The following is a 21,652-nucleotide window of genomic DNA, read 5'->3' as shown; positions in this document are numbered from 1 at the left end:
TCTTTTTTTTTTTTTTTTTACTGGGGTATTGGTTTTCATAACCAGACATCTCCATAATGAGTGGTACTGGTGGTGATACTGGGAAACTGGAGTGTCTAAGGGAATTGCTTGTGTGACTTGTGGTTAGCCAGTGGGGTAAAACCGAAGTCTTTTCTGTTTGGCTGATTTGGTTTGCGTTGGTGTGCAAAGGGACCCCAGCCTGTGACTGCCCTGCTCTGAGCAATTTGTCCTGAATTGGTACTCTCAGTTGGGTCCCACCAAGGGCAGCATCGTTACAGGAGGAACGGTGCAGGTCTGCACTCTGTCTCCACATGCCCTGGGATGGCCCCGACCTGCGTTCCCTCCAAGCTGCACGGCTGCCCAAGAGTCAATCAAGTGCCGGGCACTGATTAGCAGAGCCCCACACATCCGGCAATGTGTGTTGAGGCGCCCCTCCCCCCCGCCGCTCTGCTGCTCCTGTCCTCTGCCTTGGAGCCCCTTGCCACCTGCTCCCGGGACCCTCCTGCTGGCTGTGCAGAGCAGGGGGGGTGGGGGGGGAGGGCTGATGTCAGGGTGCCCCCCTCCCATGTACCCCACCTCTGCAAAGCGGGGGATGGGGACAGGGCTCAAGAGCAGGACGGAGCTGCTGGCAGCTGCTGCGGTCTGAACAAGCCTTCTGGTGAGTGCCGCTGGTGAGCACACAGTGTCTCAGACTTCCGCAGCAGCCAGCGCACACACACGCGCACACAGAGTCCTGTCACACACACACAGACTCACACCCACACCCATGCACCTCCCAACACAAACTTGTGTTACTATTGTTCCTTCTTGGTACTTCCTGCAATGCACCTATATTCTCTGTAATTTTATTCTTTCAAGGGGCTATTTTAGTTTTTTGACTGGTCTGTACATTTCATAATTTTATTTCTCTTGTGCTTGAATTTAATTCTTTTGAGTAGTGAGTTCTAAAATGCCGAGCCTGTCCTGGCTGGGGTAATTACCCCTATGATAACCTTTTAAAAATATATATTATATCGAGGTTTTTTGTTTCCACTGGTGGCTCACATCCGCACATCACCTCGATATCGGTGCACATAAAATTCATTCCGCACATGGATGGAAAAAATGAGAGGGAACGCCGGTCCCGACTAGTTTTACGGGACTTCTTCCTTTGCGACTCCGAGGAGGATAGACAGCTCCTCCAGCTCTTGCGGAGACACCAGCACTGGAATGCGGAGCAACCTCAGCCCCCGAGCCCAAGGTGACAGACGCAGGCCTTGGTGCCAGAACAGACCTCATGGCCTGCTCAAGAAGGTGCTGCTTCAACCATAAGTCCCTGGCCACCTGGGTTCTTTTGGTGAGCAACTGCTGCTTAGCGTGTCCCTTGCCTAAACACAGCACGCACCTCGTGCGAGGATCACTATTAGCAATCACTACGCACACTCCACAGCAGTGCTTGAACCCTGGGTGAGGACATCACACAGGGCAATAAGTATACCAACTAACGAGCTTAACCCGCACTATCTAGGGCAGGGCCAGCTATCTAAAAGCTGCATACACGAAGAGGAAAACAGACAGAGAAGGGGAGGTGATAGCCACACAGAGCTCTGACTCCAGCCATGCATGGTGAGAAGGAACTGAGGGGGGCTGGGCAGCGCCGCCTCAAATAGCCAGGGGAGGGCACAAACGCCGGCCCGACAGGGACTGCTAGGCAAGGTTCTCCAGCTCCAATGCACTGGGCGCACACATGCCTGTGGGGAATGCAGCTGCACCTCCCCAAAGAAGAAGGGGGCAGCATTTACTCCCCGCATAGGGTGCTGGGGGGCTCATCTGTTTGCAAGGCACTGAAATCCTTCACTGAAAGATTTGATTTCCATTCCATGCTGAGAATCTAAATCCCGCCTCCTCCTCAGGCTACAACGCAGGCGGCGATCAAAGGAGAACGCTACAATGAAGAGATCTCACGATTGAAAAAAAATAGTTTTATTAAACAGCAAGAGAAAACCCCAAATCAAAAGAAATGTCCATTTGGGCCCAGCATGGGTGCTGCACTCCCGCAGCCAACAGTGCTAGTTCATATTGAAGGCAAAACTCAAATTCATGGCAAAGCGGTGCTGAATTCGCTATGGTTTCTGGCTGATCGTGGGTCCCGCCGTTGCGAGGATGGATGGGCTGGCCAGGCTGCTGCCCAGCGTTATAAGCGTGGTGCCAGCCCCAGCTGGCAGCATGCCCTGTGGCAGCAAATGTCTATTAGCCAGAGTCTCCCTGGTGTGGATGATGGTGCTCCCATTGTCCACCACAGAGGGCACCTTCCCCAGGGTCTCCACTGCCCCGAGGGTGTGGCCGACCTTCTCCACCCTGCGCCCCAGGGGTCCGTCGCCCTTCGCCGTCAGCGTGGAGGTCAGGATGACAGTCTTGGTAGTGTTCTGCAGGATGGGCCCCACTTTGGAATGCACCAGGCTGCAGGGCGGACTAGCCGGCGTTGCAGAGGTGAAGGTCACGGCACCGGGGGGCGAGCTGGCGGAGGATGATGAGCAGGCAGACGAGGAGGGCGTCTGGATCCCCACAGGTTTCAGGGGGGCGCCGGCAGCCTCAGCCATCACGGACTTGGTGAGCGCAGACAGCTTGGCGTCTGACATGACATACAGGGTTTTCATGGGGCTGGTGGCGGTCACTGCGGGGACAGAGGGACAAAGACAGCTTAGTGTTCCCCTGTGCTCTCCACCGTCTCTACAGGCCAAGCCCACAGCAGCTGGGGCAGAGCAACCAGGGTGTGAGCTGTGCACTGCTCAGTGGGCAAGTTACTTTGTAAACCACAGTATGTGCACAGGTCATCTCCAGAGCCAGCCTATACCCCCATAACAGCAAGCGCCCTGGCATGCTACGGCCCCGCGGGACACTTGGCACAGCACACTAGTACGACGTCCTGAGTGCCAGACCAGGGACCACCTATGCCAGCTGCAAATCCAGAAGCAGCCAAGGATCCAAAGTAATCCCCAAACTGCAACCCTCCTGGATAGGAGGAGGACAGGTCTCCCTCAGTAAAGGGAGCAGAAACTCTCCTGGCCCACACTAGCGCCTTCCAGCCCACACAGAGCACCTCTTGTCTGGGCCAGGTTAAGCTCCAGCCATGCAATCAGTGCTCTCCTAGCAGCTGCGCTGCTCCCTGAGCTCCTGGGAACCCCCACAGCAACACGCACTATGCGACCGGGGGTACCAGTGCACAGGCCCTCCATCTGGAGGATGGAAATCACAATGCTAGTAGACAACAGTGACCGATACCCAGCACTGGCATGAAGGTTCACCTGCCTTGCCCTGATGTCCTGGTGCTGTTTCTCTGACTGGGGTAACGCTCCAGAGTCAGAATTGCCACCACAACAACAGCTCTCATCCTTAACTCACAGCTTGTCCTGCACTGTGTCCTTCCAGCAAGCTGATCAGAACGTAAGAACGGCCCTACTGGGTCAGACCAAAGGTCCATCTAGCCCAGTGTCCTGTCTTCCGACAGTGGCCAATGCCAGGTGCCCCAGAGGGAATGAACAGAACAGGGAATCATCAAGTGATCCATCTCCTGTCGCCCATTCCCAGCTTCTGGCAAACTGAGACTAGGGACACCATCCCTGCCCATCCTGGCTAATAGCCATTGATGGACCTATCCTCCATGAACTTATCTAGTTTTTTTTTTTGAACGCTGTTATAGTCTTGGCCTTCACAACATCCTCTGGCAGGGAGTTCCACGATCACTGCTTGTCTCCCGCGGGGGACAGGGAAACCACCGGATTCCCACTGACCATGGCAGGCTTGTGGGAGGATGACGAGGCCTTTTCCCCAGCGATTACGCCAAAGCTACATGTATTGCACAGAACCCATGACCAGCAGTGACTAGTTCATCTCACTCACTGGCCTGAACACTGAGCCATACTGGCCTGCGTTAGCTGAGCTCTAAGCGAAAGCTCTGTTAGCACAGGTCACGGTGCCTTCAGCTCCACCCTGAGGAGCAGAGGCGTGAGGAGGTAGGAGAAGCTGCCATGGAGGCTGCCCACATTCTAGCCACACGCAAACCCCAGGAGGGAGCCGAGAGGCAGCTGAGACCGCCAGAGTAAGGAGGGAGGTCTGCTTGGGGTTCCTCAAAGGAACGGCAGAAGTGCAAACGTACGGCAACTCTAATGCTGGAGGAAGCAGGCAAGACAGGAGCTCTTGCACAGACCAGAGGGAGCGGGGTACTCAAAGGACGTTAGGCCAGGCAAGTACTGAAACTGAGGTCAGCTGCAGAGTGGAAGGGTCAAATTCATGCCCCCATTACTAAGCGGTGGCCCTGATCTCTCCCACTGCACAGCACACTCCTCTGGTGCATGCCTTTGGGGGCCCAAACAGCCTGGATTTGCCCAACACTGGGTCCCCTTTCACATGCAGGTTCAGGGAAAGCCCTTGCTGCGGATCCACTGTCCTTCAAACCCTTGGCAGCAAAGTGGCTGCACAGAGAACAGCTCTATGGCTGGAGCACAACACCCCTGTTCTTCAGCACTGATCATGTCCAGCAGGCGTGCTGCGTCTTCCAGCCAGTGATGCCAAAGCACCTCCCAAGCAGGCAGGGATAGTCTTGTGGTTAAGGCACAGAACGTCAAGTCAGGAGATCTGGGTTTTAATCCCTGCTCAAGCTGGCATGTCTGACCTTTAGCAAGTCACTCAACTCCCCTGTCTGTACAGCACAGAAATGGTTGGGAGACTTAATTAGTGTTTGTGAAGCACTGTGAGATCACTGGATGTAAATCTGCTGTAGAAATGCAGAGTAGTATATAGGCAGATCATTTCACCATCAATCCAAATGTAGACACCTCTGAGTGGGACTAGAGCAGCTGTTTAGGTCAGAGAGAGAACAAGATGACCACAGCCAATTAAAATCGCAGGGAGGGGACATTCAAATGAAATTACCAAATTTACATTTGGCCAGGACTCCAGAACTCTTTCTATCGTTGTGAAAAGCACTACTGGCGCCAGAACGGCCACAGCCGAGTTCCTATTCATCGCAACGAAAGACAGCACCTATGGCAGCACAGTGCCCCCCCAGCAGTAGGCCAGGGCATTATCTCAGCCCTACCTCATGGGTCACACCAGCACTTCCCAGGCAAGGAACGCAAGCTTGTGCCCAGGGAGGACATGCCGCGTCTCACAAGGCGGCAGCTGGCTACATTACCTTTACAGCAGCCGGCCAGGCTGTATGCCAGCACGGCGGTCAGATTCACAGGGAGCAAGTGCTACAGTGGCAATTATCTGGGACGAGATGAGCCCTCCTCCCCCACCACCTGACCTCTGCCCAGGGGCTCTGATCTCTTTGAGGCCAGGAGGCAGGATCTGGTGGAGTGAGCTCCAAACACATGAATGCTGTTGAGTGAGGAAGCTTCCTGCAGGTGCTCAACCCCTGGCTAGGTGTCCTGACTGCAGGTCCCCATAGCCATTGCCTTAGCACAGGAACAGTCTCGTGCCACAAAGACAGGACCCTGAACGGTGCCCAGCTCAGCACCCCTGGCATGCTGGGATGTGCCTAAGATAAGGGCACTTACAGGCTCATCCGGGAGCACAAGGTCCTGACACAGAGAAAGCTGGAGTTTGACTTACCCTGCTCCTTTTAGTGACTCAGGGTACTAGGAATCAAGGCAAGGGCATCTGCATGCCACCAGCCATCCCAAGGATCAGGAGCAATGTTACCCCTCCCCGCCATCACAAACGCATCACACAACTCACCAAATTCACTATGGGAGTGGCGCTCTCCTTCCTCTGAAGCGTCAGTTTGGGGCCACCACTGGAGGCAGGGTACCAGTGAAGTTGAACCAAGAGGTCTGAGCTGGTATGGAAAATCCTAGACTGCACTGTTGAAAACCACACCCGTGTCCTTCCGTCTCTCACCCCCCCCTCTTTGTTTTGCTTGTATTTCCCGGCTGGGCCGGGATTTATTGCGACCGTAAGCTCTGAAGGACAGCGGCTGTATCTGCTGTGTTTTTCTCTGGAGCTACTGCAGTTCTGGCCACTAAACAAACCACCAAGAATACACTGACTCTGCTACTGGGCTAACAGTCATCCAGGGCCACTAGCCACACAAGAAAGCTTTCTGCAAACAACCACGGTGGCCCTCTAGCTAAAGTACGAATAGCAAAGGGAAACACTTCAAGCTCAGAGAGAAAAAGAAAACAGCATTTTCCCACTTCCCTGTTGATCTGAGTGGGAGAACTGCTGGGGTCTGAGGTATGCGGTGATTCTAGCCTGCAGGCACTGGGAGATCATCAGAGTACCAGGCCCCAGCCTCTGCAGAAGAGCAGGGATTTCCAAGCACTCCAGAGCGGTTTGCTCAGACCCCAGCACTCTGAGAAATCTGGCAGACAATTAAACACAGCTCCATTGTTTTCAAGTGGGGCTTTGTCCAGTCTGTTCATTTCGCCCAGAACGCTTATCATCCATTTGCCTCTAGAGCTTTTCTCTTCGCTTTGAAACCAACAGGAAAGAAAGACTCAAACCAGCCATGATGCAACTTATCTTACCAAAGCATTTCAAGGATACAATAGACTGCAGCTTGGTTGTGTGGATTTGGATTCTCCCTGGGCAGTTCCAACAGACACACTTATTGAGCTGCAGTGGGTTGGATCCCTTCTCCCTAGTCTAGGTTAACAATAACGCACAGCAGGGAGAGCAGCTAGTGTTGAAAGCGCACGCTGTAGGGCAGCCGATCACAGCCAGCAGAAATGCAGAACCTGAGCAGTCAGTAGCTTTAGGCCATGGAGCTAAACTATCTAGGTGTTTGGGCTAATGGTCTCAGTTACACGGCGCTACATCCGCCCCTTGCGCTGTCACGCCCAATGAAGTGCACACACGTACTCAAAGAAACCAGTTAATTGGGGGATTGTGACTTTTAAAAAAAACGAACAAGGTAGTTGGTTGTCCTCGCGATCCAGCCACACCACCACAGCAACCCTGCGAGTCACCAGGCAGGCATGGCTCCAGCCCTTCCTCCACACTGACCCCAAGGCCTGGCTGCGTGTGCCCCAGAACTGCCATGCGCCTCACCTACAGGTGGCGTTGCTGCAGAGGTCAGGTGGGACGCGGGGTCAGCAGGAGCCGTCTCTATGCCAGCCTGAGCTTTGCTGAGTTCCATCTGAGACAGCAGCTTGCCAGGAGGGGCGGCACTGGAAGCTGGGGTGCTCAAGTTCCCAACTGCACCGTCTGGAGCCTGAAAGGGTTAAAGTAATTGAGACCCAACGGAACTGCCAAGCAGAGCAGCAAAAATTCACAGCACCCACAGGAGCTCGAGGAGTGTGATGCAGAGCGGGGATGCCGTCCGGCCCTTAGCTAGCGGGGCTCTCTTTCCATTGCCTGTAACCCCTCTCAGCAGCTGGAAATTCAAATCCACTTCTCTACGTGTTTTAACCTTTCCTCTACTGCTCTTTTCCCTCCCTCCAACCAGTTACTTTAAAGCTGGAGGACTCTGTGGAACAAGACAAAGTTCTGCAAAGACCTTCATTGCAATATCCCCATCAGCCTTTGGGAAGACAAGCTCAGCAGAGGTGACTGTGTGTTACCTAAGGCCTTATTCCCACCTCCACCAATGACTCCATGGGTGACCTTGGGCAAGTCATTTCCCCATTCCGTGCCTCGATTTCCCAGCTGTAAAATGCAGATAATACTGACCTATGTCCCTGTGGACTTGTGAGGCTTAAGAAGAGATTCTGAGCGCTCAGGGATCCTCTGATGAAAGCAACAATGTGCTGTTACTATCAGGATGCTGCCAACAGCACAACACAATTGGAAGCAGCATGTTCACATTCGCTTCTGCATCAGAAGAGCTCTCTGCCGGGCCGTGAAAGATGCATGAGATCCCTTGGACATTCAGCCTGATGTCTGTGCAGAGCCCATTCAGTGGGAGACCTCAGTAAAGATGTCTAACCTTCCCCGCGCATTCCAGAAACTAACCAATTAGGGGATTCTTAAAGGATCTATTCAGCTCACGGCTGCACTGTGCCATCCACATCCAGATTCACCCGATTGCATTCGCTTCAAGGGTATGTCTAGACCGGAATTAATCGGCTGCCAGTTAACAAACGTGTTGGTACATGTTATATGGAAATCTGCTGCCGTGAGCTGTGTCCAAACGGACGTGTATAAATGTGGTGGCTGATTCGAGTTACCCCCAGTGCAGACAAACCCTCAGCGAGTGGGGGAGGTGTTTGCCCCTCGGTCCCATCTCAGAGTGGGCTTGCTTCCTCCAAGAAGCCCCACGCTAACCCACGCCACGTCTGTCAGACCAAACCTTCCTCGGGGGCTTGGCAATTGTGTGTCACTGAGGCTAGAAGCTCCCTTGTACAGCATTTACATAAAGCCCCCTCCTAGCAGGGGATTCCAAAGACATCAAGGAGCCCATTCTCCAGCTCCCCACCAGGCACGTGGCCAGTACCAGCCCTGTTCCACAGAGAGGGCAACAGAGACACAAAGAGACTTGGCCAAGGTGTTTCAGCAGGTCAGCTGCCGAGCCAGGAATGAAACCCAGGAGAGCCGCACTTTAACGAGATGGCCCATTCCTTTAGGAAGCACACACCCTGTGCGCCGCAGATCACACCCAGGCGCAGTTCGCCTGCTAATAGCATCCCGTATCTGTCGTGTCTGATGAGAAACCTAGGACAGCATCTCTCACTAAGAAGAATTTGGCACCCACCCCGACAGACTGTGCTCTCTCCCTGTTCCCAGGCTAATTCTCCCTGATTACTGAAGTGATTTTCCAACACGGAGCAGTTTTCTGAAGTAGCCCAGGCAGGGCTGGACTTGCAGGATATTCTGCAGCCCTAAGAGCCTCTCTGCTTGGTGGTACTCGACCTGATTTTGACATTATTCGTTTAAATGGCTTTATCCAAATTGAGACAAAACGTGGTTTAAAAAGTCTTGCACACTGCAACACCCAGTGGCCGAACAGTTTATTGCTTTGCCAGAAACCCAGGTCCAATTCCTTTGGTCAGAAGGGTCTAACCTGCTATGGAGATAGAGGCTCAACTCCATAACCCCCAGCACTGATGGGCTCTAAAGGGAGCAGATAACCTCCTCTACGAAGGCTGGGACTGCTATATAAATGGGGGTATCCCAGAACGTGTAAAGGCAAGACGAATATTGGACCGGGTCGGTGTCCTGAGCACTGGCACCTGCACCTTAAAGAGAAGAGGGGCTGCAATCTGCTCCATTTGAGACAAGCTGGAGCAGACTCTGAAGGTCCTTAGAAGTTGCTAGCATGGCCTGTGCTGGGCAATACATTGGTACCCGGGCACCTCTCTCACAATGCTCTGCCAGCACAGATCAGGTAGGGTTAGCGTCAGTATGTTCACTAACACCGTATAATTCATTACAGGTTCGGCCGCCGGGGTCCTGGTCTGGGAGGCAGGAAATCTGGGTGCTTTGCCCAGCTCCACCACTGCCCCACAATGCAACCTTGGGCGGGTCCCGGTCACATCCCTACCAGAATCCAGCTGGAAGCTCAGATCTCTAGCTATGTTTGCAGGGCTGGTAATTAGGGAAAAAACATCTTTTTAGCAAATGTGATCTGGAGTCCAACAATGCTCGTTTCTCAGAGTATCACTGCACCCAGCAGGAGAGGACCAAAACAGAAGCCAATGGTTCAAATGAGGGTTCAGAGTCCCAACACAGTTGACACTTTTGTGTTAAATGCACCCAAGCATCCTACTGCTTCACCCCGCTGCACAGACAGACACGTCCACTGAGCTCAATTTCCCCCGGCTCCCTTCACCAGTGCTTTCTGCACCCCGTTTTCAACCATGTCCGGGAGGCCTGGCACCTAGGGCACAAGCTGGGAACTCAGGCAGGAATGACGTTTGCTGAGGAGACAACCTCAGCTTGTCAGTACTTGATGAGGAATGGAAACAGAGATCTATTCGGACCACGCTGGCACCAAAAGCTGATTCCTGCATCGGGAGCTGGAGGATGAGGATCTCGGGGGGAAATGTTTCTCCTGACCGTGATGGTGTCTTTCTTATCGCACAGTCAAGTTCCCTGTTTTCGGCATCGCTAATGCAAGTTCCGCGCTGATGGCCCTGCCATAGGGGATGCAGGAGAGCAGACTGTGACTGGGGACTCTGAACTGTCCAGTTTAATCAAATACCAATTTAATCAAATACCAATTTGTTATGAAGGATCTTTGCAGGAGCCCACGCCAGCGACCTGTAATTCAGAGGGGCATCTTCCTACATGTTCCTGTGTCCAATGGTAGTTTTCGGGAGCTACCTCAACAGCTGAAGTTAAACTCAGACCTGACTCTTCCACAGATGCCTTGTAAAAATGTTAACAACATCTTTTGTGTGTCTCTCGGCTTTCAGAGAGATCTGAAATCTCACCCAAGATCTCTCTCCAGTCTTTGCTGCTTTTTTCCAAGTTCTTGAGGTGGTTCCCAACTGGCTTGAGGGCTCTTGGTGTCCCTTTTTGACCTCCAGAAGCACCACGTTCACACACACACACACGGGAACTTGGACTGTCTTGCCCTTTTATATGGCTGGAGCCCAGTAGATAATTGGTTTCTAAGAGTCTGAGTAAAACCCAAACCTCAGCCAAGAAGGCCATAAAGTCTCTCAGTCTCACAAGGACCATGGTGTAGGCCCCCTCCTTGCCCAGCCACACCCTCCTCACCCTGCAATTTCCCTATGTCAAAAGACAAAACGGAGAGGCAGACCCAGGTTGCTGTAGCCCTGACACAGGCCTTCAACACCAGCACCCTGCGACGCAGCATCTGACGGGGGCAGCTGAGCTAGTCAGGAGGGTTTCACACAATCCGTTCATGTTCTCACTTGGCTCCTGCACTTCAGCAGTTTGCAGAGCAGGGCCTAAAGGCCAGGCCTGGCTGTCATAGAGTCAGCCCTGGGGCTCAAGTGGGAGCAACTTGTGCTGTGGGGCTGAAGGCCTTAGGGTTCCGGTGCAGCCTGGGGCACAGGTCACTTGCAGGTTTACACTAGTGTCAATGGTGATTCTCTGTAATTTGACGTCTTTAAACCATGATTTGAGGCCGTCAGTGACTCAGCCAGAGGTTAGGGGTTTATTACAGGTGTAGGTGGGCCAAGTTCTGTGCCCTGTGATATGCAGGAGGTCAGACCAGATTATCTGAATACTCCCTTCGGACCTTACAGTCTGTGACGGTTCCAACTCTGCTGATGGTGCACAATGGGTGAGGGTCTCTGGCCTGGGTTAGGCAGCTCAGGCTGGAATGTGCAAAATGGTCCTTTCTGGCTTTGACATCTGCGAAACTACGTCTCACAACTGCAAACTGACGTCAGGCGGAGCCACTCCAGGGTACGTCTCCCTGGAGATTTCACCTTCTTCCTTTTTCACTCAAGGGAGTGAACACGTTCTAGCTGCTCATTTCCTTTCTGAACTCAGCCTTCGGCTGAACTTTGCCACTGCGGTTCTGAGATCACAAGGCTGGAACATCTGACACCATTAACTGCTTCTCCACTAAACAAATCTGCCTCTAACCGGGCAGTTTGTGTTCTGGATTCAGCCCCAGGACAAGACACAGCTGGGGGCTGGGAGGACAGTGACCTGAGTCTCTTTCCCAGGGAGGGCACTTGACAGGTCAGGAGTCTACAACCTTCTTCCAACAGCAGCCGGGCTCACCCCTGTCACAGTGAGTGTGAAAAATCCCAAGGGAGATTTGTCATGAAAAAATGTTACTCTATGGCAGTGTTTTTCAACCTTTTTGATACCAGGGACTGGCTTGCCACCTTCCTAAACTGTGTCAGGGAGCTCTCAGGGACCGTGTGCACCAGTCTACAGACCGGTCGTTGAGAAGCACTGCCCTAGAGAACGTGATAAATGCTGAACATTCCCACTTCACTGGGTCCTGCCACCTGCATGGGGAAAAACAAAGTGTTGGGACCTGTGGAGGAGATGACAGTATGGAGACCTTGGTGTTGCCCACAGACATCTGCCAATCATTAGCCATCCAGGTGCCTGATCTCAGTTCAGGGATCTGAAGGCTTGAGACACCAAGCTCCTGGCACAGGACGGGGCACCCCCCCGACCTCACTCTAATTTGCCCCTTTGTTGAAGGAGCTGAAGGAGATGCAGCGAGAGACTCTGGAGTAGAGTCCTGCAACCTGACTCGACCCCTACAGAGCCCAACTACAAGCCTCAGGGTTGGGTTGGATATTAAACAACCCAACAGTCCTGGGCCTGGGGTGGGTCATCTCTGATTACCTCCTCCTGGCCCATGGGATTGGTGAGTTGACAGCTGTGTGCCCCACCCATCGGCCACCACCTCTCAGCACTAGGTCTGTGCCCATGAGTCGCAGCCCCTCTCATTGTGCAGCGCAGGGAGGTGCCAGTGGACAGCAGGGCATATAGCCACTGCTGCTCCAACCCCACAGGCAGGAGGCGGCAGGAGATGGACTGCAGGCACAAGGTGTAAGGATGGGAAGTTCATGTCAGGCCGAATCCCAAGGACGAGGTGGCAGCACTGACATAGGTTCAGGGGAGGCAGCCCAGGGAGTGACCGCCCTTTGGGTGCGCAGCGCTTGGGCAGGGAGTGGCTGGTGGGCCAGGGTGAGGATCGGGCCGCAGGAGGGAGAACAGGGCTGGAGGGTAATTAGCCCTGGTGGCTCTAAGGAGGGAACAAAGTAAAGAAAATGGAGTCTGGGCTGGCAACTACACCCTTGCAGCCCCAAGGGACTAACTACAAGTGTCAGGGTCAGGTATGAAAACAACCTCAGGCTGGGTTTGGATTGTCTGTGGTCTAGTCAAGTTCAGGTCAGGATTTCAAATTAGGCCCAAATCGACCTCAGCTCTGGTGGAAGCCCCATTCCGCCTTCCTCGGCACAGAGCAGGGTCTACAAACACCTCTCCAGAAAGCCCCAAGTGTCAGAGGGACATTAAACAGGGATTCCCAGGCTGACACCAACTCCAGGTGTTTGGATCCAAAGTATTTGCCTTGGTTTGGCATTTTCAGTTGATTAAGTGCAGCAGTGACGTAACATCAGATACATTACTTGGGTAGAGGCCTCTGCGTTTGCGGCAGGAGAGGACTGATCTATCTCCAACCACTGTCCTACTAGGCCCCTTTCTGCCCAGAGAGCACGCTCTCCCTCACAAGGCCTCATTCCACTTCGGTCTCCGCTCTAGTCACAGCACAGTGGCACAACGGCTCATAAGGGAGTAAACACCCTGGCTTCAACATTAGCAAAACCCTAGTGAGAAAATCCCAGTGGGGGTTTCTGGGCCATATGGCAGAACTCTCTCCCCAGGTGAGATGCTCCTGCACAAAACACGTGGGTCAGCAAACGCTGGTGATGGAAGCATGACATATGCCCAACGGCTTCTCTTCGCCTAAGACCAGAGGCCCAGAATTACCTGAGGTGTCTGAGTTTGCAGCTGCTGCTCCTCCGGCTGGGGCTGGATAGTCCCCACGGCCGCTTGGCTCAGGGCAGTGACACGGTTAGGCTGCCCCCGCAGGGTCACTGTAATGGTAGTTGGAGCCTTCAAGCCTGGAAGAGACAGGAGCGAGGCAAGTCACTGCGACCAGCCGATCTCCGAGCGCACGCTTTACCCCAGGCTTGGTTCTTCCGTTCACAGGAAAAGCAGATCAAACAGTCACAACCCCCCCGCCAGCTGCCAGGCAGCTGCTCCCAAACTGCCAGCGACTGGAGATTAGCTGTAGGACAGTACGAACATGGAGTGTGGCAAGGATCACAGTGCCCAGCACAACATACAGCACAGCAAATCCACCTCTGGGAAAGCCCAACATGAGCTCTCCAGGCACAATCGCTGGCAGTAATATTCGGAGACCTGCACCCAGACCCCATGCACATTTCCTATTAACGGACCACGTGCTGTGTAACGAGGACTTCAGCACGACGTAATGCGAGTTCCAGAGCATGGAGCTGACGGCTGGAATGGCAGACACTAGCTCGGGTGAGCAGACAGGGCAAGGCTGACATTGGCTGGCATCTCTGAGGAACACACAGCCCGCATCCATACCTGGATCTTGGCTCTATGGCGCCTGGAATGCTATGAATTAGGGGACTCGCTGTTCAGAGCAGCCGCCTGGCCCTGTTTGCAAGCCATCCTAAACCATGCGAGGTATAATTCAGTCTGGTATTAAGGAACATGCAAAGGGGACTTCAATCATGCGCATGATGATCAACTCCTACTGGGGAGGAGATGGCTGTTCACGGTCCATGGTGGCGGATCCCCCCTTTACCCTGCGAGGGATGTAAATTCTCTTGCTGGACTCACGAATTCCAATCCCAGCTCTGCCACTGACTCACTGGGACACCTTGTGCAAATCGCCTCCTCTCTCTGTGCCTCAGTGTCTCCACAGGGGGAGGCAATAGTTCCCTCCTCGCAGCAGCATCAGGAGGGTAAGTCGGCGTTCACAGAGCACTCTGAACTTCAAACAAGCTTTGTAAATGCGAACTACAGTCTGAAAGGAGATGGGCGGGTGCCTGCATCTCCATCTCACAACTCCCCACCAGCACTAGTCCCTTACCTGCTGCTTGATTGGAGATCTGAGCCAAGCCAGGAAGGCTGCTGGCCAGCTTGGCCAGCCCACCGTTGGTCAGCAACTGGTGAATAGCCGTGGGCTTCCCGCTCCCTGAGGCTCCAAGAGACGACAAGGATGTGGCGACTGGAATGGTGCGGACGATTGTCCCGGTGCCCGTGGTTATGGCACTCAGACTCTGGATAGGTGCCGGTGTCTTCCCAGCTGAGGTCTGCCAGGCAAGGCAAGTGCGGTGAGCACCAGAGAAGAAGGGGCAGGATGTCCTTCCCTGCTCCCCCTCACTCTCAAGGGCAGTTCGAGGTCTCAGAGGTCTGGCAGAGTCTTCCCACCCTTCATCCCAGTAGGCAGCGAGTGCATCTCAGCCCAAGGGTCGATGAAGTTTGGCCCTTTCACCATGGACACCCTGATTTTAAAATGAAGGGGCAGCCCATGGAGACTACTGGCCCTGACATGCAATAAACCACCTTGATCTGCGTGGAGGCTGCTCAGATAGAGGTGGAGCATTGCAGGGTGGGACCTGAAGTCTCCGCAGGCTGCCCCTGCTAGAGCTAATGGGGTTGCAATCCACTCCACTGTGAGAAGCGAGAGTGGAAGAGGCCCAGCAGGCTCTTCTCACCCACTCCCCGGGGCTTGTGCAGGACCATTCCCTACATTACATTTTCTAGTGTTTTGTCCAGTCTAGGTTTCAATGCCTCCTGTGCCAGAACTCCCATTTGCCATGCACCTCATGCTGTCACTGCACCCAGCCTCCAGATGGGAGGGCAGGCTGCAGATAGCAGTGGTCCTTGTAGAGAAGGCACCCAACACCCTTGGTCCACAAGTACCCTCCTCCTGACCCAAGCGCCAAACACAAGAGCAGGAGCCTCAACAGAGCTTCTTACCCGCAACAGAGCTCTACTTCATCCATGGCGACAAGGATGCTGTCCTCCCCAGCTCTCAAGATCCAGTTTCCCACTCTCCAGGAGAGCCCGTGCCTATCTGAAACCCTCCATATCGCTATGGCTGCCTACCTGTATGGACGGCCCCACGGATGCTACGCTCACTGGAAGGGCTGGTGATTTGGTGCCGATGTCCTGCAGGCTGAAGCTCAGTCCCTGCAGGAGGCTGCTAGCGGATGCTGCTCCTGAAAGCAAACAAGGCTGGGGAACAACCTGCCAGGAAGAGCTAGTTTCTCACCCTTGGTGGACTAGCTCCAGCAGGAGACTGTCCCCTTGAGTTATGCTGTCTCTTGACCTGTGGGAGCCCCTCGGTCCTCCCTATGAGCTATGTCTTCAGTAGGAAAACACCATTCTAGAACACGACCCAACATCTATCAACTCACATGACTGCAAACGGGATGTGCGCCCAGTGTAGGCAGGGCCAGTCATGTCTAGAACACCAGATAGCGAGCCACTTCCTGGTCCCGTGCAACTGAACTCGGTGGAAATGCTGCCATTAGAGCTGAGCGCATCATTGATTTTTTATTTCAGAAGCTGAACCAAAAAATCTGACAAAAATGTGATTTGGTTCAAACTGAAATTGAATTTTGATGGTTTTTCTTATAAAAAAAAATACATCTGGGGTTGGTTTGTTTGTTCTTCACGTTTTTCTGTTTTGCTCCCGGTCATTTTTGGACGTCTTTCACCTTTTTTTAATACTAGCTAAATTATTAAACAAAACACCGTTTCAAAACAAAAAAGCTGAAATGTTCCATTTAAAAATGGGCCAAAATAAACCACTTTGGAATTTTTCCCCCCATTTCTAGTTTTATACTATTTGCCAAATCTGACCTGAAATTTCCCCAAAAATGGACTTTTCTGCAAATGTATTATTTGCTGAAACAATGTCACCCAGTCTAGCTGCCCTTGACCTCAATGGAAACAGGGCCTGGCCCCGTGTTCCATCCTCCACCAGGCTCACTTTCCAGCTCCTGGCCTCGTTAAACCGCTGGGATAGCCGAGCACTGAGAAAGCTCTCGGCCACTCCCGGGTTACAGCAAAGGTGCAGGCAGGGAAACACACGACTAATTCCCCAGATCCATCTCATAGGCATGAAGAAAGAGGTGGGTACCTTGGAGCGTGTTGCTAGGCTGGGCCTGCCTGCAGTGGGTGCTGCTGGCCACCAGCCTGCTCTGCAAGGAATGGAAGGCGCTGGGAGCTGTGCTGCTAGGGATCATGGCCGAGGGGGTAGAGCTGAGGGAGGGGGTTTCTGCCACAGAATTCAGCCTGGAAAACAGAGAAACACAGCAAATGCACTCCAGTAACCAACAAACTCCAAGGGGATGTATTTCCAGGACAAAGATTGCAGCCAGGGGGTCAAACGCAGCCCATAGCTACTCTTCTGGAAGGGCTGGGTGAGGTTGAAAACTTTACTGTGGTGAACTCAAAACAGCAGCAGCGACTGTGCCTCCATGGTGGGAGATAGAAGCACGCACAAACAGAGTAGGATGTCTATTTCTGAAATGACGGGTGACTGTAGCCCTCTGCCCCCATGCCATGCTGACTGGGTGTTATACACAGACAGACTCCACCTTTGGAGTTAAAGGGACTTCTCAATTTAAAACTGTTTTTATTTTCCAGATCCTGACTCCAGTTCCCGGTTAAAGGAAGGGCTGCCGCTCTGAGGCATACAGCAAACCAGAGCGGCACCATGGGAGATGAGAAGACTAAAGCAGCATTAGATGCACAGCAAGAACACACGCACCCCCGGGGGTGGGGGGGGAGCATTTCAAAGGAGAATTACTTTAAATACTCCTCCAGCCCTGGGGAGCAAGAGTCTGGCAGCAGGCAGGGCTGCCGTACTGGCAGAGACAAGGGCCGGGCAGGGAAGATTCTTTAAGGACAGGAACTGGAGTCCAGGTTAAGGCAGAAGATGCAGGGAGAGATAAAGCAGTGCCAGGGTCACAAAAGATCAGGAGGTTTGAATCTATCATTTCAATCTTTGTCTCCACCATATAGAGAGAGATATACCTACCACCGGGACACCCTCCCCGCTATTCCCCTCGCTCTGCCAACACGTCTCAGGACTGCCCTGCAACAAGTCAACACCCATGAGGGGTAGGTTCCAGGGGGTTGGATGTCTCCTGTATCTCAGGATTCAGACTCAGAGCTGGACATCTGACATGTCCTTTCACACTCAAGGTCTGAGGAAGTGGCAGACACTGAAATCACGGCTCTCTGGAGCCTGGCATCGGCTCAGCTCTCTCAGAGCTCCACAGATTAAAAATAAAACGATACACTCACTTGGGGGTGGTAAGTAATCCCGAGAGCTCCTTCACGCCTGACCCAGACTGGCCTGCGGTCACGGTGGGGAGCTTTCCTGCCACACCTGTGGGAAATAAAGAAAAACAAGAGACGTAAAGCTCTGCCCTATTCCAGCCTGTGGGGAACCCCCGCTATCACACACGACTCAGTGACACAGAGCAGTGCTGGGGGAACCGAGCTCATCCTGCTGCTCGGAGCACTTTTTAAAGGAAAGCTCCAGTGCAGTCCCAGATATTTTCTAGCACGTTCTAGGAGAGCGAGTCGTTCCAGAAACATCAAACTGAATAGAATCACTAATAAAACCAGGAAGTTGCCATTGCGACAATCTCGTGATGCACAATAGGACTGAGGGAATCAGCTTCAACATTGGAAAGCACTGGATACCAGGTGCTCAGCACAGGGATGCAAGCATCTCTGGTGACTTCCACTAATCCGCTTCTACTAATCCTCTCCTTCACTCGCACCCCCACTTCCTCCTTGCCAGATTATTATTATAATACAATTCTACTGCCTCGATGGATCATTGAGCACATGCCGGTTTTCTAGTGGTTGATTTTGTAAGCATTCTATTGAGACACTTTACAAAATACACAGAAAGGCCGGTGAGTTACAATATTTGTTTATTGCGGTGTCTGGGATACAAATGCGTTTGTCCTGTGTATTCCTCCTGCTCACGCACGGTAAGAGGGAATTCTTGTTTGGTTCATGTTTACTTCTGCATTTCATTTTTTTTCTGTGAAAAGAAATAAAGTTTTGAAAATTAAAAAAAAAGTCCAGGAAATCAGAGACTTTCAAAGCTGTTGAAGGTAAGCCACAATATATTCATTAGTTAATTTTCACAGTAAAACCAACTGTTAAATTAACCAAGAAATGTTGCAAAATGGATCGATTTACTTTACAGCTTTGAAAAATCTCTGATTTCCCAGGGCTTTGGAATGGCGTGCTGACCCTTTCAGCTCTACACCGCACACTAATTCTGCTCACTCACAATTACCTTTAAGAGTTATTTTTTGGTGCTCCAAGCAGAAGTCCTACTATGCATCAACCTGGCCTACCACAACAGAGAGTTTCCTTCATGTACCGTGGTTACAATAAGCAAACAAAATTCCTGGCCTCCTCTCCAGTGTTGAAGGGAAACAAAGCTGAACACACTACAGCTCTCTCTGGACTGCAGCTCACCAGGTTGCAACTCACGTCACAGCAGGGTTTTCCTAACCCAGGAGAAGACTGGAGAAGAGTTGGGTTTTGCACATGTACATATAAAAGGTGTATTTGACAGGCCGTTGCAATGCCCAAGGGGATCAGCAGAGCAGGAAACTATTCTATACCGAGAATACACAGAGATTCTTCCAGTGGGAGCCAACATCAAATCCCAACATGGTCCTCCCTTTATGGCAGGAGCTGGTCCCGGATGAGATCTTTGCAGAGAGATTCCAACCTGTTTGGGAGTCCTTTGTTGTCACTTCTACGGCATCAGGGTATGAGGGACACTTAAGCAAGCCACAGACTTACAAAACCGAACCAGACCGAGTGTCCCTCAAGACCAGCATCCTGCATCCAGCAATGGCCTGAAGCTTCAGAGGAAACTGAAAAGACCATCTCCCTCCCAACTCAGTAGATGGTGCAATGTCATACATGGAGGGAAAACGTCTTTGTGCCCCCCACACAATCAGCCTTTCACCCTGGCATATGCAATTTGAATGACTCTCTAGAACCGAAGCTTATGCCATAGGCTCTGCTGTGTATCTATTAAGGGACTTCAAACCCCAGCCTTCCCCAAGCATCACTGCGCACCAAGTCGCTGGCACCTGGAACCACTTAGACTGCCTGCCATGTCTAAATCCTTAAAGAAGAAGGTTCCTACCCCTTTGGCTCCATCTTTGTCAGCAGACACATCCTCATACCCAGAGCTGGCCTGGGACACACCAACTACCTGCTCTCCATGCACATGTCACTGAATGTAAATGTCTCTGGTTTAAAGAGCAGTTCTGGAACTGGGACTCACTTTCCGGCTGTGCAACGAGGGGCACTCCATTCCCTGTGCCAGCAGCTTCCCCGTGGGAGACAATGGTCACCTTGATTTTGGCTCGCTTGGAGGATTTGCTGCAATGGGTCGGGCTGGGGGTTTGATGTCTCTTCAGCTGCATTCGCACATCTTCTTTCTCAGTCCCTTCTGGCTGCTCTGAGGAGACTGGAACTGGGGGAGACAGAAGCATATATTTGAAACCAATACCTGGTGCCTTGAGCATAATTCCAGCACAGATGATAATGCAATATATACCCAGAGAGGGACACAAGCCCATGCATATTCTCCACAGCTTCCTTCATGCTGCCCCCTCCTACCACCCATACACCAGGACTCAGGCTCTAAGGACAGAAAGGACCATCATGATCATCTACACGGACTCTGGCTGAGTCACTGACGGCCTCAAATTATGGTTTAAAGACATTAAGTTACAGAGAATCACCATTGACACTAGTGTAAACCTGCAAGTGACCCGTGCCCCAGGCTGCACCGGAACCCTAAGGCCTTCAGCACCACAGCACAAGTTGCTCCCGCTTGAGCCCCAGGGCTGACTCTGTGACAGCCAGGCCTGGCCTTTAGGCCCTGCTCTGCAAACTGCTGAAGTGCAGGAGCCAAGTGAGAATAGGAACGGATTGTGTGAAACCCTCCTGACTAGCTCAGCTGCCCCCATCAGATGCTGCGTCGCAGGGTGCTGGTGTTGAAGGCCTGTGTCAGGGCTACAGCAACCTGGGTCTGCCTCTCCGTTTTCGTCTTTTGACATAGGGAAATTGCAGGGCGAGGAAGTTGTGGCTGGGCAAGGAGGGGGCCTACACCGTGGTCCTTGTGAGACTGAGAAACTTTATGGCCTGCCTGGCTGAGGTTTGGGTTTTACTCAGACTCTTAGAAACCAATTATCTACTGGGCTCCAGCCATATAAAAGGGCAAGACAGTCCAAGTTCCCGGGTGTGTGTGTGAACGTGGTGCTTCTGGAGGTCAAAAAGGGACACCAAGAGCCCTCAAGCCAGTTGGGAACCACCTCAAGAACTTGGAAAAAAGCAGCAAAGACTGGAGAGAGATCTTGGGTGAGATTTCAGATCTCTCTGAAAGCCGAGAGACACACAAAAGATGTTGTTAACATTTTTACAAGGCATCTGTGGAAGAGTCAGGTCTGAGTTTAACTTCAGCTGTTGAGGTAGCTCCTGAAAACTACCATTGGACACAGGAACATGTAGGAAGATGCCCCTCTGAATTACAGGTCACTGGCGTGGGCTCCTGTAAAGAACCTTCATAACAAATTGGTATTTGATTAAAGGTCTGCCAAAGAGCTGTTTGAAAACAGTGCCCATTATTTACCTGGACCGGAGAAGGCCGTATTTACTGCAATATTACAGAGTCTGTCACTGTCTGTGGGCTGAGCAAAGGGACTAGCAGCACGCCAAGGCTTCTGTATTTGGTTGATTTGTTTCCTCTGTTTTATATTATTTTCCTTATTCTAATCCTTAAATACAGTAAAAGGCCCTGTTGTGCCAGGTGCTGCACAGACGTTGAGGTGGACACAGGATTTTCAGTATAGAATCTAGATGTTTCAAACTCAGGCTGCTTCCTGGGGAGATTTTGGGAAATGGAAGTTGGTTACTGAGGGCTGGTCTATGTTGCCTTAACTACAAAATTTCACATCCTGTGCAATGTAATTAAGCCGCCCCAAACCCCGGTGTAGACACCACTAGTCGACAGAAGAGGTGGGTTTACTACAGCACTGGCAGACCCGCTTCTGTCACTCTAGTGAGTGTGAACACGGCAGCAGCCCAGCTGCAGTGCTGCATCTGTGCCGCTGTAGCATTTCTTGCATAGACATACCCTGAGCCAGCCCACAGAACAACACTTCATACTAAACAT

At 52.3% G+C, this 21,652-nt stretch overlaps 1 protein-coding gene across 4 annotated transcripts in view; it reads right to left on the bottom strand.

Annotated features, from left to right (window-relative positions):
• Window positions 1-1,946: 1,946 nt before the first annotated feature.
• Window positions 1,947-21,652, bottom strand: part of LOC112114620 (KAT8 regulatory NSL complex subunit 3-like) — a 60,137-nt gene continuing 40,431 nt past the window's right edge. For 2 of the 4 annotated variants that reach the window (XM_026656689.1, XM_026656691.1), the window contains 8 exons: window positions 19,757-19,948; window positions 17,731-17,815; window positions 16,559-16,713; window positions 15,520-15,632; window positions 14,498-14,720; window positions 13,360-13,493; window positions 7,036-7,198; window positions 1,947-2,653 (listed from right to left, as the gene is read on the bottom strand). In XM_026656689.1, coding sequence (XP_026512474.1) covers window positions 2,103-2,653; window positions 7,036-7,198; window positions 13,360-13,493; window positions 14,498-14,720; window positions 15,520-15,632; window positions 16,559-16,713; window positions 17,731-17,815; window positions 19,757-19,948 — 1,616 coding nt within the window. In that variant the 3' untranslated portion in view covers window positions 1,947-2,102. The remainder of the gene's footprint in view (window positions 2,654-7,035; window positions 7,199-13,359; window positions 13,494-14,497; window positions 14,721-15,519; window positions 15,633-16,558; window positions 16,714-17,730; window positions 17,816-19,756; window positions 19,949-21,652) is intronic. The other 2 variants (XM_026656694.1, XM_026656695.1) reach the window with 2 other exon arrangements.

The sequence above is a fragment of the Terrapene carolina genome, unplaced genomic scaffold (assembly GCF_002925995.2).
Source record: "Terrapene carolina triunguis isolate 2854851 unplaced genomic scaffold, T_m_triunguis-2.0 Scaffold49, whole genome shotgun sequence".
NCBI lineage: Eukaryota > Metazoa > Chordata > Testudines > Emydidae > Terrapene > Terrapene triunguis.
This window is presented reverse-complemented; position numbering and strand designations above follow the sequence as displayed.